An 18,415-nucleotide genomic window follows, 5' to 3' on the forward strand; every position below is an offset into this window, starting at 1 on the left:
GCAAGGAACCATTCAAAAAGAAAGCATTTATTCACATCAAATATATGATCAGATTAAATTGGAAGGTAGCATGGCAAATCTCACATCATGTCAGATATCATTACTGCACAACTGAAAGCATTCCTAGTGATTTGAAATTTTTCCACATAGTACTTTATAACTTATTTGTAGTCCAGACCCTCCCCTCAACCACTGAACAAAGGATAGTGCCTTGTAAAGTCTAAGACATCTCATTTTCTATTTTTCAGATTAAATCACTGTACGCAGATGAGGCTATGTTGTAGTACAAACAAAACCTGAAAATTTAGAGGTTTAACACATGAAACTTTATGTACAGAGAAAAATGAGAAGGTGATGGGGGTTTAATAATGTTTTCTGAAAAAAAATGAAAGAAAAAGAGAAGGGGGGTTGGAATGGGTCGACAAAGTAGAAGAAAATGTGTGATCATGAACAAATTAAAGGATGATGGGTAATGAATATTGGGATGCTGAATAAACAAAAAATATGAATGTGTTTGGATAAAAATCATCATCTTTCAAAACAAGAAGTCATATTATCACGTCTACAAAAACTAGCAGCATAAGGTCATGACTTAGAAATATCATGGTGAATATCAGAGGAAACATCTAAAATCGTTTCAAAGGTTATCCCTGGGAAGTGGGAGTGGGAGGAAGGAGGGGCTGGGCAGAGTGGGGCAGGAAACCTGTTAGATTTCATTATAAGCCTTAGGTTCTCTTTAAGTTATGTGCATGTATTACTTTGGTAAAGAAAGATTTAATTAAAAAAAAACTCGAAGATATATCTGGTAATTTTGGCATGAAAGATACACACCTACAGTCATGTTTTCTTTTAAAGTTGGATAACGTGCCCAGAGGGTACTCAGTTATATTGCAGTGAATTCAAGAATAGCTGCCCTATCCTCCACCGTCTTTCTCCTTTCATTTGAAATGAGTTTCTTGGAAAGTACTAATGTGGAACTAGGGGAGGGGAGTAATTTGCGTCTTATGAAACTATTGGTTATTAGAGGCAAAGTCTGGAAGAAGATTTAGAGGCAGGGGAGGAATAAGGGAATTAAGGAGCTTAAGAAAAGGAATGAAAGATAGATGATTCTATCAATAGGCAGATAGAGCAAACAGAGGGAAGAGAGAACTCCCCGAAATGCGGCTTACACACTGTTTCATGAGAAAGTCTTTAGATACCTAAGTAGTCTGTCTTTACACAATAGATGCTTAATTAGTTGTAATAATGAAAACTCAGAATTCCTACGTCCTGTATCCAGGAGTATTCCAAGTTGCAGGCATCTGGCATTGTACTCTGCTCCAGACTCAGACTCATAACTCCTTGTTTTTATAGACTTTGCACCTTTTTTTTTTCATTTAAAACTATCACCACCACCATCACCACAACAAAACCATAGAATAAATGATCACCTTTCACTCAGGTAGGACTAGAAGAAATGGTTTTAACTTGAATCTGGAAGGAAATTAGAAAGAAATTTAATGATGGAAACATTTTAAAGGAGACTGCCTTCGCATTTATTTCACGTGGCTTTGTTTGGGATAGAAATAGACTAATTTTTACAATGCTTCCCAAATTTAGCATTCATCTGAAACAAGGGAGTTTGTGAAAACACTGTCTGAGCCCCACCCCCAGAGACTGATTCAGCAAGTCTCTGGTGGGGCTGGAGAATTTGTATTTCTATCAACTTTCCAGGTGATACCGATGCCACTAGTCTGGGACCACACTTTAAGACCCTCTGGATTGATTCTTTGACAGTTTCTGAAATCCCCTGCTCCCCATCTCTGTCGTCTTCTTAGAAATATGATGCACTGGGTGAATGCCTAAGAACCTCTGCTTGGGTCAACTGCTCCCTATTTTCACACAACTGTACTGATACTGTTTTTTTCCAAAGAGACTTTGTTTGGGGGGCAGCTAGTAGAGTGTGTCAAGTCCTCACTGAAAGCTGCCTCCAGAATTCCCTGCATGGACTGTCTTGCTTTTTTCCTAAAATCTTTCCCCAGAAGGGCATAGAGGAAGGGATTGAAGCAACTATTGGCAGATGCTAAAGCAAGAGACACATGGTCCCAGGACAACAGAGCTTCCCCAAAGGGAGTTTCTGGGTCAATAAACAGTAAGAGGGCTCCAACAATGTGGTACGGAGCCCAGCAGACAAGGAAGACAGCCACCACCACCATAGCCACTCTCAAGGTTTTGCTCCGAGACTTGGTGAAGCGGCTCCGACGCATTCGGAAGATAATGAGGCTGTAACAGGCCACCATGAGGATAAAGGGCAACAGGAAACCCAGCACGAGCCTAGTGATGGTTATTGCTACCTGGGGTGTTGGCACTTGATGGCCATATGCAAATTGGCCTGAATCATCATCCTGGAAATCTTCCAATAGCTCCGATGTGTATGAGGAGTTGCCGGAGGCACTAGAGAAAAGCTCTAAATCAGCAGGAAGAAAAGCATCAGAGTTCTCCAGTGGGTTAGTTCTGTGATCTTCAATGGGAAAATCACTGGGGGTTGTAGCTGAGACCTCATCAGCTGGTTTAAAAACATTGTAATATGGATGTTGAACAGATAATCTAGCTGAATCCATAGGGAGTGAATGTCCAGAAGTTCTTTGAAATATTTGAGAACGGAGGCCAGCGGTGGCTGCCCAGGGACAATCATTTGTTTGTTGAGAGAAAGAATCTAACCTATCATCATCCATTTCTTCAGGCAGCTCAACAATGGAGTTGTCAAGAGACCCATTTTCCAGTAGATCAAAGTTGAAGTCTGAATAATCTAATGATCTGTAGAGACCAAAATTGTAGCCACACATACTATGGTTGTCTATAGTGAACGTTTCCCGGTATATGAACACAGGTATGCACATTACAAAAGCCACCACCCAGATACATCCACAGATAGTGAAGGCTGTCCCCACATTGCGATGATTCTGGCACCAGATTGGCTTGAGTACCAAAAGACAGCGGTCCAGGCTAATGGCGGTCAGCAGGAAGACGCTGGCAAACATGTTGAGGACAATGATGGCGGGGATGAGCTTGCAAAGGAACCAGCCGTAGGGCCAGTGTCCTTGGAGAGCCAAGTGAACCAGGGAGAAGGGCAGGGAGAGGCAGCAGAGAAAGTCAGCCAAGGTGAGATGGAGAAACCAAACTGTGCTCACACTTCGTTGCATCTTTAGGCCAGCCACCCACAGCACCAGCCCGTTGCCTGGCAATCCCAGTAGGAAAGTGAAACTGAGAATGACCATGGAGAGAATTACTTGGGGTTCATCCCAGGGCTGTGACGGTAGGTCAGTTGAATTGGTCTCAGCAGAGAAAGACTCCATTGCTAAACTTTTATAAAAATATAAACAAAAATGTTAAAACTATCTTTAAAAAAATGCATATTCTTAGAATTCTAACCTCCCCACATAAAGATGTAGAGTCACAAAGACCCTCACACTGTTTTAGTTTTATTTTCTGACTTCACATTGGATTACACAAAAACATTCTCTGAAAGACAATTTAAAATCTGCTGTATTGACATAGAGAACAGACTTGTGGTTGCCAAAGGGGGTGGTGGGGGAGGGGAGTATTGGGAGTTTGGGATTAGCAGATGCAAACTGTTATATATAGGATGGATAAACACTACTGTAGAGCACAGGGAACTATATTCAATATCTGTGATAAACCATAATGGAAAAGAATATATATATATATATATATATTTATAGCTGAGTCATTTTGCTGTACAGTAGAAATGAACACAACATGGTAAATCAACTATACTTCAATAAAATTAAAAAAAAATTTTTCTGTTTTGGCTGTGCCCTGCACCACCTGTGGGATCCTAGTTCCCCGACTAGGGGTCAAACCCAGGCCCTCGGCAGTGAAAGCTCAGAATCCTAACCCCTGGACCACCAGGGAATTCCCTCCATTATGTCTTTCAGATACAACCTCATTTTTTCCTTTTGCTGTCAAATTTATCAAGAGTTGTTTTCCCTCTTTGCGTTGATTTCCTTACCACTCATCATTTCTTTCTTATTTGTTTTTTATGAGTATAACTTGAGAAAAATAGCTTGATTATTGCAGAAACAGAAATCATTCATGGAGATAGGGAAATCCCTGGCAGTCAAGGGGTTACGACTCCACGCTTCCACTGCAAGAGGCGCAGGTTCCATCCCTGGTCAGGGAACTAAGATCTCACAAGCCACTTGGCATGGCCAACAAAACAAAACAAAACAAAAAAAGAAATCATTCATGAAGAAACTTAGAAAACATAAGCAAGCAAAAATAAGAAAATAAAAATGTCATATACCACTAGTCAGGGATTACTATTTTAGTATCTTAATTTACATCCTTCTGGATCTTTTTTCACATACATACATGTATACTATATGCATGTATATTTTTTGTTAAGCAAAATTTAACAAAATTAGATTATACTGTGCATATTGGTTTAAAATTTTTTTTAATTGTGGTGAAATACATATAACATAAAACTTACCATCTTAACTATTTTTAAGTGTACAGTTCAGTAGTGTTAGGTATATTTACATTATTGTGCAGCCAATTTTTAGAACTTTCTCATCTTGTAAACCCGAAACTCTATACCTATTAGAAAACAACTCCTCACTTCCCTTTCCCCGCAGCCCCTGGCAATCACCATTCTACTTTCAGTTTCTATGCATTTGACTCCTCTAGATACCTCATCTAAATGTAATCCTACAGCATTTGTCTTTTTGTAACTGGTTTATTTCACTTGGCAAAATGTCCTCGAGTTTCATCCATTTTGTAGTGTGTCAGAATTTTCTTCCTTTTTAAGACTGAATAATATTCCACTGTATGGATGTACCACATTTCGTTTATCCATTCATCTGTCGATGGATATTTGAGTTGCTTCCACATTGTAGCTATTGTGGATAATGCTGCTATGAACATGGGTGTAAATGCATATTGTTTTATATAAACTGCTTTCTTTTATCACTTTTATCAGTTAGCAGTCTCCACATTATACAGTAAGATTGTACCTTAAGGAATACTCAGACTTTATCCATTTTTTCCAACTGTCCCCAAAATAATCCTTTATACCTGATTTGTCAACAATTATATCCAGTCTAGGATCACACTGCATCAGGATGTTTCTTAAGTCTCTTAATGTAGCATTGTTTCTCTTTTTCAAGGATACTGTCTTGTTTTGGGGTCTGTTGTTCTCACCACTCACTTCACAACCCTTTGTAATTGGTCTTCTGCCCCATCATGCTGCTAGAACTAACTCTAGATAACACACCCAAGCATCTTTTTCTCTGTCTTTATCCTCCACAATATCCATGTCATTTGATACACTGGCTTCTTAACATTTTCTTCTCTTGGCCTCTGTGACATTACCCTTCCCTGATTTTCAACAGTCCCATAAACATACCCTACTTTATAGCTTTCCTGAACAACTCACTATTCCAAGTCAATACCATTTTCTATTCCTTGGCTAGTGCTGTTTACTTCTATATGGAATTATATCCTCCACCTTAACCTTCTCTTTCCTCCATTCTTAATCTCTATCTGTTGAAATCCTAGCCATTCTTTAAGATCAAGCTCAAATATACCTTCCTTGAAACTTCTCTTATAATCCCAGTCATAATTTATTTCTTCAGCCTCCTATTTTTGGGTGTATGGGGGGGTTGAACTTCTTTTCATATTCTCTGTGCAATGATGCATTTCATCTTGTATTATAATTCTTTTTGTGGCTGTCTTATCTATCATTCTGGCCTTAAGTTTCATAATGGTAAAAAACAATCTTGTTCTTAAATGCTCGTTCCACAGAATTTAGCACAATTAAAGATTACTTGAATGGATAGATGCTCATTTTGGGGTTTAACTTTTTTTCTTTTTCAACTAAATGAAAAATTCTTATTCCTATCCATTTAATCCAGTAAGGATGCTGTCTTTTCTAACTTCCTTTTTTGTTTTCCAGTTCCTAATTCTTACTGGCTATAACAGCATTTTATGTTTCCTTTTGTAGAAGTCCAAAATACTTGTGTGACTTGAAGCTGTTCTGCTGAGTTAACTACAAGCTGCCACAGGGATTAGCAGAAGTTAAAATAACTAAGACAAGAAAATACTAAAAAAGAAGAAGTGATTCTCATTCTCCTTTCGGTAACCTTGCTTATTCCAATATTCAAGTCCTGTCAGGGTCACTTCCTTCGCTGTTGTATGTGGCAACTACCCGGATCCACTGTCCTACACACATATTCATGCATAGACCCATAAAATATTGAGAGACCGATAGAGTCATAGAATTCTAGGACTGAAAGGAAAGTTAGCAATCATTTCTTCTTGTCTCTATTTTTATTTTGTAGTTTTGGACACTGAAACTCAGCAAATTAAGGGACATATTCACAACTAGGAAGGTTGTCAAATCCTAGGTCCAATGACTGTCAGGCCAATACTCTTTTTACTACAAACAATCACATAACTGAAAAGCCTTTGGTATTGCTAATAAAGGGAAAGGCACCAAGAGCTGCACAATAATAAAGAATAATAAGGAAGTGATAAAGATTGAAAAGAGCAAAATTCCAATACAAAGAAATTAAGTCATCTGGCGTGAGCTATATTTTAAATATTACATAGTATCTGTCTTGAAATGAAAGTATATATGAATCAGAATCTTAAAAATCTTTCTGGGCAAGATAAGATAACATTTTATATTTCAACAAGTGTTTTGGCTGAAAAGTACCTTTACATTTTTTTTTTTTTTAGTTTTCAATACTGAATTGGCCAACCAGTAATTAAAAAGATAAGTAAAATCCTGAAACCAAAATTCAACTATGATAGGGAAAGAAAAATAAAATTCTGATTCCAGAATCAGAACTAGATGACAGAATCAGTAGCAATAAGGAATGAGCAAAATAAATAAATAAGAGAAATGGAATGAGGAAAAAAATATATACATTAAGAAAAAATAGGCAGGGGCTTCCCTGGTTGTGCAGTGGTTAAGAATCCGCCTGCCAGGGGCTTCCCTGGTGGCGCAGTGGTTGAGAATCTGCCTGCCAATGCAGGGGACACGGGTTCGAGCCCTGGTCTGGGAAGATCCCACATGCCGTGGAGCAACTGGGCCCGTGAGCCACAATTACTGAGCCTGCGCGTCTGGAGCCTGTGCTCCGCAACGGGAGAGGCCGCGATAGTGAGAGGCCCGCGCACCGCGGTGAAGAGTGGCCCCCGCTTGCCGCAACTAGAGAAAGCCCTCGCACAGAAACGAAGACTCAACACAGCCATAAATAAATAAATAAACAAATACTTTAAAAAAAAAAAAAAAAAGAATCCGCCTGCCAATGCAGGGGACACGGGTTCGAGCCCTGGTCTGGGAAGATCCCATATGCCGCGGAGCAACAAAGCCCGTGTGCCACAACTACTGAGCATGCGCTCTAGAGCCCGCGAGCCCCAACTACTGAGCCCACCTGAAGCCCACGTGCCTAGAGCCTGTGCTCTGCAGCAAGAGAAGCCACTGCAAGGAGAAGCCAGTGCACCGCAGTGAAGAGTAGCCCCTGCTCGCTGCAACTAGACAAAGCCCACGCACAGCTACAAAGACCCAATGCAGCCAAAAATAAATAAATAAAATAAATAAATTTATTTAAAAAAGAAAAAAGAAAAAAAAGAAAAAATAGGCAATCGATGATTTGGAAAACATAACTATTGGAGAAAGCTGGAATCAAAGGTGAGAAGGAGAAACAGCCAGTTTAAGAGAGGGGAAAATGATGTAAAAATTCAATATTAGTTCCAGAATGAAAATATTAAGAACAAAGATAAATAGAATGTGGAATATTTAGAAAAAGAAAAAGGTGGACATGGGAATAAAGCAAAAGAAATAAAAGTTGGGGAAGGAATAAGGGGAAATAGAAAATAATGACCCTCAAACCATTATCAATAATGAGCAAAACAAGCTGCGCACAAGTCCTCAGGTGGATCTAGGTTTCCTTACCAAAAACCCGAGATAGTAGCTGAAGACTTCAGCATGGATCTGGAGGTCTCCACGAGTCCCGTCTTGACCACAGTCAAGTATGTTTAGGAAATTTGCTGAGCACCTCCTCTTTCCTCTCTCTCTTCGTTTCTGATGATAAATTAAACCCAACACTTCTGACAACTATCTGACTCCACAGGAAGAGTTTCAAAGTGAGTCATTTCTAAATGTTTCATATAAGAAAAGTAAGAAAAACAGAAGTGGGAGAGCATGGTTCTCAAAAATTGTCTGCAGGACACAGAGTATGGTTAGAGAGAGAGTACTTTTGCACATCAGCTTCCCACTTTATAGGTTTTTGGATTTGCTTTGTTTTAGAAATGCACAAAAATGATCCTATGGTATGTGAGAGTGGGGGTGGGGAGTAACTGGGGGGAATGACGTGCACAACCCCATGTAATGAATTTCAAGTAACATCTCTTACATGCTTAATATGTGTCAAAGAAGTGTGTCATGCAAAAATCAGATGAATTAAACTATGTTCTAATCTCTAGAGATTCACAGTCTGGTGAGAATATGTACCCATACAACAACAACAAAAAAACACCTGTAATACAATTCAGACTATAATGATAGAAATAGCAGTAGAAGTAAAAGAGTAGAAAATAACATGTAGGGGTGTATTTAGCCTGGGGCAATCTAGGAAAGTCTTAAGGTAGAAATAAGGTCTGGGCAGGTTCTTCAAGAATTATGGGACTTCTCTAGAAAGAGGTGACAAGCTGTTTACTTTTACTATCTTTATTATTATTATCTTTTGGGCCATTTCAGGGCATGTGGGAATCTTAGTTCCCCGACCAGGGATCGAACCCGTACCCCCTGCAGTGGAAGTGCAGAATCTTAACCACTGGACCACCAGGGAAGTCCCCACATCATACTTTTAAAATTATTCTATATTATACCATTTAGTCAATTATTCCCCTTTTCATGGATATTGTTTTTATCACATTTTAAAGCAGTTATAAACAATGTTTCAATGAGTACTCTTGCATTTTACACATCTATGAAAATTTCTGTAGAATAGTTTCCTAGGACTGTAATTGCTAAATCTATGTATGTGAATTTACATTTTTGAAAGGTATGGCATTTCCCACTAAAGACACTCCACCAATTTACACTTCCATCAACGGTGGCGAGGGTATCTATTCCATTTGCAAAAGGTAAGGTCTTTATCATTAAGTTCAATATCATAAACAAGTACTCTGCTCTTAATATAGACACTACGCTTTGCACTGTAGGAGATGCAGAAGCAATGAAAGATGTAAATATATAATTATAATTGAGTAAGGGCTGCTAGCAGGGTAGTCCTGGGAACATGGAAGAGGGAAAGACATTCTCACTGAAATAAACATGAAGATAATGCACTGAAGAGATAACACTTGAGCTGGGCTTTAAGGCTGGGTAGAAATTTGACAGACACTAATAGTGCTATAAAATAATTTATCTGTATCTCTGCCCTACTAGACCAAGAGTTTGTTCCTATCTCCAGAGCCTGCTACCATGCCTGGAATAATACATGTCTGGGGCACCAATGAATGAATGAATGAAAGTTTGGTTGAAAAGGATGTTGGCTTTTGAATATAATTCAAAGAATTAATTTGAGTCTTTAAAGTTGTTTCTGGTGTGGATCCAGTTTTACTGATTCCTCTTTCTCTAAAGATTATACAGCAATTAAAACCAGTTGGAGAACTTCCAGCTATATTACTTGGATTTTCAGATCAGGAAGGAAATTACTGAAAACACCTTGTGAATAGGACTCCTATTTCTAGATGGCTTCTGTCCCTTCTTATAAAGTACTAGTTTTATGGTGTCATGTGGAAAACTTGGGGGGAATTTATGTGATTCTCTTCTGTTTTGTCCCTTTTTAATATCTAATTATAAGTTTCTAAGCAGAGATCAGCTGCTTTGGAAAGAGTGAAATTTTGAATATATGTTGCAAACACAGCCATATTAAAACATTTTATGAGTCACTGATTAATTCTACATTTTCAGTGATGGAAATCTGTAGTCATTTGGCCAAAATAAAAATTTTAGAATTGTATAATCTCTAGCCTGCTCTGTCTGAGAGAATTAAAAATAAATATATGACAAAGTTTCTGTCCTTAAGGACTTTGATGAAAAATGATTAGATTCATTATTAGACCAAGTATAATTATACTTTAAATGAAAAAATAACCAAGTGTCAAAAACTATGGATGACATAGACAAATGCTATGGCTAGTTAGCAAAGGACAAATCTGATGAAACCTGGCGGAGGTTAGAATTAGCTGGAAAATTTTCATGGAAGAACATTCTTGTGGTGAAAACTGCTCTAGATTAGGAATTTGAGTTCTAGTTTTAGTAATAACTAAATACTTGACCTTGGGCTGGATGCTTGACCTAGAATTTTTTTCTTAGATGTAAAATTAAAGGGTTGGCTCGAGTGATCTTTAAGGTTTCTTTTACATCTAACAATCTATAATTCTCCCATTTCAAGTAGGGGGAAAACACACATTAAGGTGGAGGTAAGCCCAGCGTGAGTGAATGACACAGGTAAAGTGGTCTGGCTGGAGTAAAAAGCACACAGGGAGCAATAGAAGGTGCGTAGAGAGCCTGAGCTTGAATTCCAGCTCTGCCACTGCCTAATTGTGTGGTTGCACAGGAATTTTTCAGACTCTGTGTTTTCATTTCCTCACCTGCAAAACAGGGATTGTGTCAGGTTTTATTTATTGATACTCAGGTCCATTCCCATTCTTCCTTATTATTTGTCTAAGTGAAGTCTGGGTACTGCATTTCCGAGACTGCCTCTCAGGCAGGGTCTGCCTAGGCTCTGCCAGAGGGGCATGTTCATGTGCTCTTGGGAAGTGAAGAGAAAAGGGAATCATTGCATTTGATTCTTTTTTTTGAGATTAATTTTTATTGGAGTATGGTTGATTTACAATGTTGTGTTCGTTTCTGCTGTACAGCAAAGTGAATCAGTTCTACATATACATGTATTCACTCTTTTTTAGATTCTTTTCCCATAGAGGCCATTACAGAGTACTGAGTAGAGTTCATTGTGCTATACAGTAGGTCCTTATTAGTTATTTATTTTATATATAGCAGTGTGCGTATGTCCATCCCAATCTCCCAATTTATCCCTCCCCACCCTTTCCCCCTGGTAACCGTAAGTTTGTTTTCTACATCTGTGACTCTATTTCTGTTTTGTAAATAAGTTCATTTGTACCATTTTTTTAGATTCCACATATAAGTGATATCATATGATATTTGTCTTTCTCTGTTTGACTTACTTCACTCAGTATGACAATCTCGAGGTCCATCCATGTCGCTGCAAATGGCCTTATGTCATTCTTTTTTATGGCTGAGTAATATTCCATTTATATATGTACCACATCTTCTTTATCCATTCCTCCGTCGATGGACATTTAGTTTGTGCAGAGTTTGCAAATATGTTTTAAAAATAAAAGAACAAAACCATAAAATAGAATAAACATTAAAAATATTAAAATAAAAAAGAGAGAGATTGAAAGGGGGATCATTTATTTTCTGGCTCCTTCAGCAGCAGACAACTCTGGTGGGTTTCCGTAACAGAGGTGGCAGGTGTGACCTTGGCAGCTGCTGGCAGCTGTGGGCTCTGGCAGGATTACTGGTTTCAGCAGCAGCTGCAGCCCTGTGAGAATTTCTCTTCCAATTTTAGGGAAGTACCTTCCTGAAGTTATATTATCTTCTCCCCCTTTATTCCTCTAGTCCTTCCAACACTTTTGCAACCAAGTCCTTGTATTAAATACCTTGTTTGAAATACCTACAATGGTTTCTGTTTTCCTGGCTGGGCAATGACAGTTGCGGAATATTCACTGTACCTACTCTATAGGAGTGCTAGGAGTAAATAAATTAATACATGCAAAGCGCTTAAGACACTGCTGGCACATAAGCATTCAATAAATGTTAGCAGTTATTATGTCAAAAAACTAATGTGGCTTCCAGTTGCCTATCGTATCAAAACTATTCTCCCATCTTGGACTCTTAGCAAATAATTTACAGAATGTTCCCTTCACATTGTTAAGTTACACCCTTTCTGTCGAATCAAATTCTAACCCATAGCCCTCAAGGATGTAGATTTGACACACTCTCTACTCCCTATAGTATAGCTGCCTAATTATGCACATAGTTATAATAAAACAAAGTAAGAGCACAAACTGAAGAACAAAGTCACCCAGAAATTAAAGTAATTCAGTCAAAAGGTAAATAAAATAAAACAAACAAAAAACTCTTAATCCAATCATAGTAACAAATATCTGATGCACTGATGCCTGGATCTTGAAAGAATCCAGTCAAATTTGGCATGATGAATCATTCAAATCTGAGTGGTTTAAAGAAAATTTAGCAAACTTTGTTTCTTCTATTGATTTATTGATTATCGATTTTCTATTATAATATGTATCCAGGGCAGTCAGCCAAGGAAGGGAGATTGAAGGGGAAGTAAACTGGGTGTTTCATGAACATCCTTTGTGACTTTAGTTCCATGAAACCCAAAATGGACCAGGGACTAGGTTTCAGTTTGTGTTTATCTGATCTAATGAGAAGGCATAAGAAAATTTTGCAGGGGTGACAGAATTCAGGATTATTGAGGGGTAGATGGCTCTCATAAATGTTTTAAGTGTAGATAAATTTTTGAGTAAATTTTGATGGATTTTTTAGGGTAGCTATCCTATTTGTGAATTATTTAGAAAATGTCTTCTCCATTTCATTTATCCTTTGCCTTTTTGTCCCCATTTCATTTCCACTAGAATGTGGGCAAAGAAAGTGGTGATACAAAATGATGTTGGGTTGAAAACCACCCAGTTTTTCCTTCTGTGCAGGGAAAACCACAGGTCTCCATCTCCCATGTGTCTCCTCTACTTTCACACAGGACACTTCACTTCTGACACTTGTGGTCACCAAATGTGTGTGTTTCCCCCCCCCCCCCCACATCAAACAATTCTGCAACATCAGCTGGGTGTCCTACAATTTAACTCAATTCTGACACTATCTACCTGGAGATAGCGTCACATCCCACAGGTTAAGGGCTGAGTTCCACAAGACTGCTCCCCACTTCAGATGCCAATCGCAAGTTGTAGATCCCCAGGTTACCCACAACTTCTCTCTGTCTTGGCTACTAATCAGAGGTTCCCATGACTTTCTTCCCCTTGGATTCGATTATTTGCTAGAGTGGCTCACAGACTCAGGGAAACATTTATTTAGGTTTACCAGTTTATTAAAGGATATGATAAAGGACACAGATGAACAGCCAGATGAAGAGCTACATAAGGCAAGGTCTGGGAGCGTCCTGAGTGCAGGAACTTCTGTCTCCAGTAGGGTTGGGGTGTGTCACCCTTTTGGTACATGGATGTGTTCACCAACCTGGAAGTTCTCTCAACCCCATATTATTGCGATTTTTTGGAGGCTTCATCACACAGGCAAGTTCAATTATTAACTTCATTTCCAGTCCTTCTCCCTTCTCAAGAGCACGGGGGGTGGGACTGAACATTCTAAGCTTCTAATCATGGCTTGGTCTCTCCAGAGCCCTTATCCAGGAGCCATCCAAGAGCCCACCCAGTCACCTCATTGGATCAAAAGACACTCCTATCACCAGGAAATTACAAGGGTTTCCCTTGTGTCAGAAACCGGGGTCAGTGACCAAATACTAGAACAAAAGATGCTCCTAATGCTCTTATCACCTAGGAATTTACAAGGGCTTTAGGAGCCGGGGGCACAGATCAAGATATATATATTTCCTATTATAAATCACAGTAGCACGCATACTCATTTCAGGTGAAATGTTTTTTTCTACACTGGCCATATTTGTCAGTCATTTAGGGAAAAATGGTGTTAGAATGGTAACTCCATTTTAGTTATTATGTTCTTTGTTGTGCAGCTTCTGAAATTCTAAAACTGAATGTGTCTATGTTTATAATTACCTAAACAAACATGATCATTCTTGTTCCAAATATAAATTAATATTAATAATAGTGATAACTTACACGTTGAGGACATCTACCAGACACTGTGCTGAGTGCTTCATTGGCTGCATGTTATTTAACTCTAACGACACCCCAATGATGAGACAGGTACTAATATTAGTACCTCATTGTCAAAAAAGACACTGAGATGCAAAGAGGCTAATGAGTTATCCAAATTCACACCACAGTGTAAATGGCAGACTTAGAACCAGACAGCTGGCCTCCAGAGCCTATGCTCTTAGCCACCATGCTGCCCTGTGAATGCTAATCCGGTCCTGTCTCTGTGTTCGTGGAAGTTATGTTCTATAATGTCACCAGGAACACTGAATTAGCAGACACTGGACCACTGCTGCTAGGGGATATATGGGGTTGAGTTCTGCCAGCCTCTGGTCACTGCATTTTGGTCAAATGATCAAATTTTTTTGCCCTCCGCACCCCTGTTGCTGCGCTCTCCTCCATGGCTCTGAAGCTTCCCCCCCCCCCACCTCCACCACCCCCCCCACCCCCCACCTCCACCACCACCCCCCCACCCCCCACCTCCACCACCACCCCCCCCACCTCCACCACCACCACCCCCCCACCTCCACCACCACCCCCCCCACCCCCCCACCCCCCACCTCCACCCACCCCCCACCCCCGTCTCTGCCAGTTGAGGGGCTTCCTAGTGTGTGGAAACTTTTCCTCCTTCACAGCTCCCTCCCAGAGGTCCAGGTCCCATCCCTATTCTTTTTCTCTGTTTTTTCTTTTTTCTTTTGCCCTACCCAGGTACGTGGGGAGTTTCTTGCCTTTTGGGAAGTCTGAGGTCTTCTGCCAGCGTTCAGTAGGTGTTCTGTAGGAGCTGTTCCACATGTAGATGTATTTCTGATGTATTTGTGGGGAGGAAGGTGATCTCCACGTCTTACTCCTCCGCCATCTTGAAGGTCGTCCTGAGAAACCTTATTGTATATTGTTGATTCATTAACATTGACCTCTCTGCCAACAGCACTATAATTCATGCCCAAACAAGATGAACTAACACATCTATATCTCAGCCTTCTTGTGCTTATGGACACTATATAGCACTCCAGCGCTATGCTTAGGGGTCATTTTAAACAGCAAAATCACCAACAAAAAGTACAAAAATGCGAAAAACTTGGCACTAAATAGGCTGTGTAAAGGATCCTTGTTTACAATAAGAGAGATGAAACAAGAAGGCAGAGCACCACCCGGATTGACCTCAGCTGATGACGTACTTGTCTAGTGACTCAAATTTTTTTGCCACCCTGTGCATGTTAGGGAGTGACTGTGAATGTTGATTTGGGGGTTACAAATAAATTTAAGCAAATAGGCAAATTCACAGATATTGGAATCCATGAATGAGGAGGATCTACTGTACTGCTAAAAGTTGTATATTCTGGCCATTCTCTGGATAGAGCTGTTAGGGCAGAATTGCATATTGGTTAAGGACCCGGGCCTGGAGACACTTAGATCTATGTCTGTCACTTGTGACTATGGACAATAATTACTTAATCTCACAGCAGGATAATAATAGTACATATCTGTTGTTAGGATTAATAATATAATGCACACAAGCATGCAGAACAGTACTCAGTACTTAATAAATGCTACCTTTACTATAATTCAACCAATAGGCACAGGAATACTAATTATTCATGCAAACATTTAAATATAAGGTATAAGCAGCTGTTATGTTTGTATCAGAAATGTAAGGATTTCTCTCCTGACACTTAAATATTGGATGAGCAAATCAATGAACTTTCTGTATCTCAGCAATTTTTTTTAATGAAAATGGGGATAATGCTACCTATGGGCAAGACTGTTGTGAAAAATGAATGAGATAGTGTATATGAAAACACTTCGTAATCTTAAAGGTGCTATGTAAATATCAGGTAATATTATCATAATTATTGTTATACAAAATGTTTATTGTTGAAATCAATAACTAAAAACTTAGTTGATTCACATAGCACCTGTTAAATTTTACTGTGAGGTATATAATCCATTTGAAAGAGTGTCTATAATAAATATGTACATTTTAAATAATAATAAAATGACTACCATGAGCTTACCATCCAGTTTTAGAAGTAGAATGCTACCCGAATCTCTGGAGCACCTCCTGTGCCCGCCCTAATCACCTTCCTGAACCCCGCCTCCCAAGAACCCACAACTGGGAATTTTGTGTTTATCATTTCCTTACATTTTAAATATGGCTTTGCCATTTAACTGGATACCCCCAAACAATACAGTTTTAGATTTGTCTGTTTTGAAACATTGTCCAAATGGACAATTTTGTTTTTATCTTTTGTTAAACTTATTTTTTCTTCTCCTAAAATTAAGTTTTTGTGATCTATCCATGTTGTCCATAGCAAGTAGTTCATTCATGTTCACTATTTATTTACACTATCCTGTTACATGAATACAGCACAATTGATTTGTCCTAATGATGGACATGTATTTCCAATGTCTCGCTGTTATAAATGATAAACAATGCTGCAGTGAATTCTTAACTACTGCACCACCAGGGAAGCCCTGTAGATTAGTCTTTTTAAGAATTTCATATAAATGGAGCCATACAGTATGTACTCTTTTGGGCCTGGCTTTTTTTTGTTGTTGCTGTTCGGTATAATGTTTTTGAGATCTATCCATGTCATTGTGGGTGTTAGTAGTTCCATTTTAAAAATTGCTACCCCTGAGTGTTAGTATTTGATCCTCTTTATTGCTATTCTATTTATTTTATTACTATTGTATGTCAATATGACAGTATTATAGGGATACACCACAATTTGTTTACCCATTCACCTGTTGATAGACATTTAGTGTTGTTTCTAGTTTTTGACCACTGTAAAAAAAACTGCCCTGAATATTTGCATATATGTCTTTTTGTGAACATATGTTTTAGTTTCTCTTGGGTAAATATTTCAGAGTAAAATGCTGGGTCATGTGATAAATGATATATTTAACTTTTAAGAAAATACAAAACTATGTTTTCCAAAATGGTTGTGTCATTTTAACTCCCCACTACCAATGTATGAAAGTTGCTCTGTATTTTTGCTCCATATTCTTGCCAGCACTTTTTGCTGTCGTCAAGTTTTCTTTTAAGCCATTATATTAGGCGTGTTGTGTTATCTCGTTGTAGTTTCATATATATATATATATATTATATATATATATATATATATATATATTTCTTGTAACATCTTTTTCTGGTTTTGGTATCAAGGTAATATTGTCTTATAAAAATTAGTTGGAAAGTGTCTTATCTCTTCTTTTTTTTTAAGAGCATTTGTATGGTATTTACATTATTTCTTCCTAAAATGTTTGATCAACGATGAAACATTTTGGGCATGGAGGTTTGTTTTTTTTTGGGGGGGGAAGGTTTTTAGTTATAAATTCAAATTCTTTAACAGGTACAGGGCTATTCAAATTTTCTATCTCTTCTTGAATTATTTTTGGTAAATTGTGTACATCATTACCATTTAAGTTATTAAATTTGTTGGCATAAAGTTGTTAATAATATAGAGATGTGGAAGTTCACGTTTCATTTTATAATTTCATATTCTCTGAATTTTTTGCAAAGTATATGTAGGGTCCTTACATTGGGGGATTTGGGGAAATGGCTAAGTTAATAAGTTAAATGATTGGACTTAAGCAGAAATCTTGTATTATTCAAGAATTATTACTGCCTACTATGTGAAGGGCAATGTGCTGGGTGCCGAAAAAGCAAAGTTCTTGCCTTTATAGAGCTGATGGTTTAGTGGGAGATATTTGAAGAATAATAACACGTTAGGTACAACGAAAAGGTATAACAGAAGCAAGTGGAAGCATTAGAGAAAGTTCATCTAAAGGACCTGGCAAAGTCACAGGAGGAGGTACAATTTGAGCTGATATGTGACCATATTAGTTTGCCAAATTAACAAGCTAGGGGAGAGTGTTTAAGACAGAAGTTTTAATGCATGCAAAGGTATGAAGAATATGAAGAACACGGACAACTCAGGAAACCTTAAGTAGTTGAGGATTACTGAAATTTTAAGTGAATGTCTGCTTTAAAAAAAAATCTTGGATCTCTTTTATGGCCTTAATATCTATATACCTGTATTTATTTATATACTATATATATTATACACACACACACCTCAAAACATCCTATAGTAATGGATATGCCATTACCCATTTTCTGTTGATAGACATTCATGTTGTTTCCATTTTTCACTGTTACAAACAATGCTGTAATAAACATTATTGTACGTACTTTTTTGCACACATTAAAAACTTCTCTAAAATAGCTATTAGTGGATTTGCTACATTGAAGGTTACCTACAATATTCTGATCAATTCTAAATTTACCTTCAGAAATGTTGTACCAAATTACCTTCCTGCTTGCAGTGTACAAGAGTAGCTGATTCCCCACCTCCTCGTAAGGGCTAGATATTATGATTCTCTT

At 38.3% G+C, this 18,415-nt stretch overlaps 1 protein-coding gene across 3 annotated transcripts; it reads right to left on the reverse strand.

The window, feature by feature from the left end:
- Positions 1 to 562: 562 nt before the first annotated feature.
- C3AR1 (complement C3a receptor 1) lies at positions 563 to 11,422 on the reverse strand. Of its 3 annotated transcripts, none has more exons than XM_061205236.1 (2): positions 11,266 to 11,422; positions 563 to 3,337 (listed from the first exon to the last, which is right to left on the reverse strand). In XM_061205236.1, the coding sequence occupies exon 2, from the start codon at positions 3,333 to 3,335 to the stop codon at positions 1,878 to 1,880; it is 1,458 nt and encodes a 485-aa protein (XP_061061219.1). In that variant the 5' UTR covers positions 3,336 to 3,337; positions 11,266 to 11,422; the 3' UTR covers positions 563 to 1,877. The 3 variants fall into 3 exon arrangements, with proteins under 3 accessions (XP_061061219.1, XP_061061218.1, XP_061061217.1); XM_061205235.1 differs by having other exon boundaries at positions 563 to 3,342; XM_061205234.1 differs by lacking the exon at positions 11,266 to 11,422 and adding an exon at positions 7,964 to 8,026 and having other exon boundaries at positions 563 to 3,342.
- Between the last annotated feature and the right edge of the window lie 6,993 nt (positions 11,423 to 18,415).

Source organism: Eubalaena glacialis, chromosome 11 (genome assembly GCF_028564815.1).
Source record: "Eubalaena glacialis isolate mEubGla1 chromosome 11, mEubGla1.1.hap2.+ XY, whole genome shotgun sequence".
Lineage (NCBI taxonomy): Eukaryota > Metazoa > Chordata > Mammalia > Artiodactyla > Balaenidae > Eubalaena > Eubalaena glacialis.

What these genes read in the sequence shown, in the direction of transcription:
- C3AR1 (XM_061205234.1), bottom strand. Translation starts at nt 7,998, where the DNA reads ATGCTGAAGTCTTCAGCTACTATCTCGGGTTTTTG. An exon ending in GCTACTATCTCGGGTTTTTG is followed by an intron (nt 3,343 to 7,963) that starts GTAAGGAAACCT and finishes TTTTTATAAAAG; the next exon opens with TTTAGCAATGGAGTCTTTCT.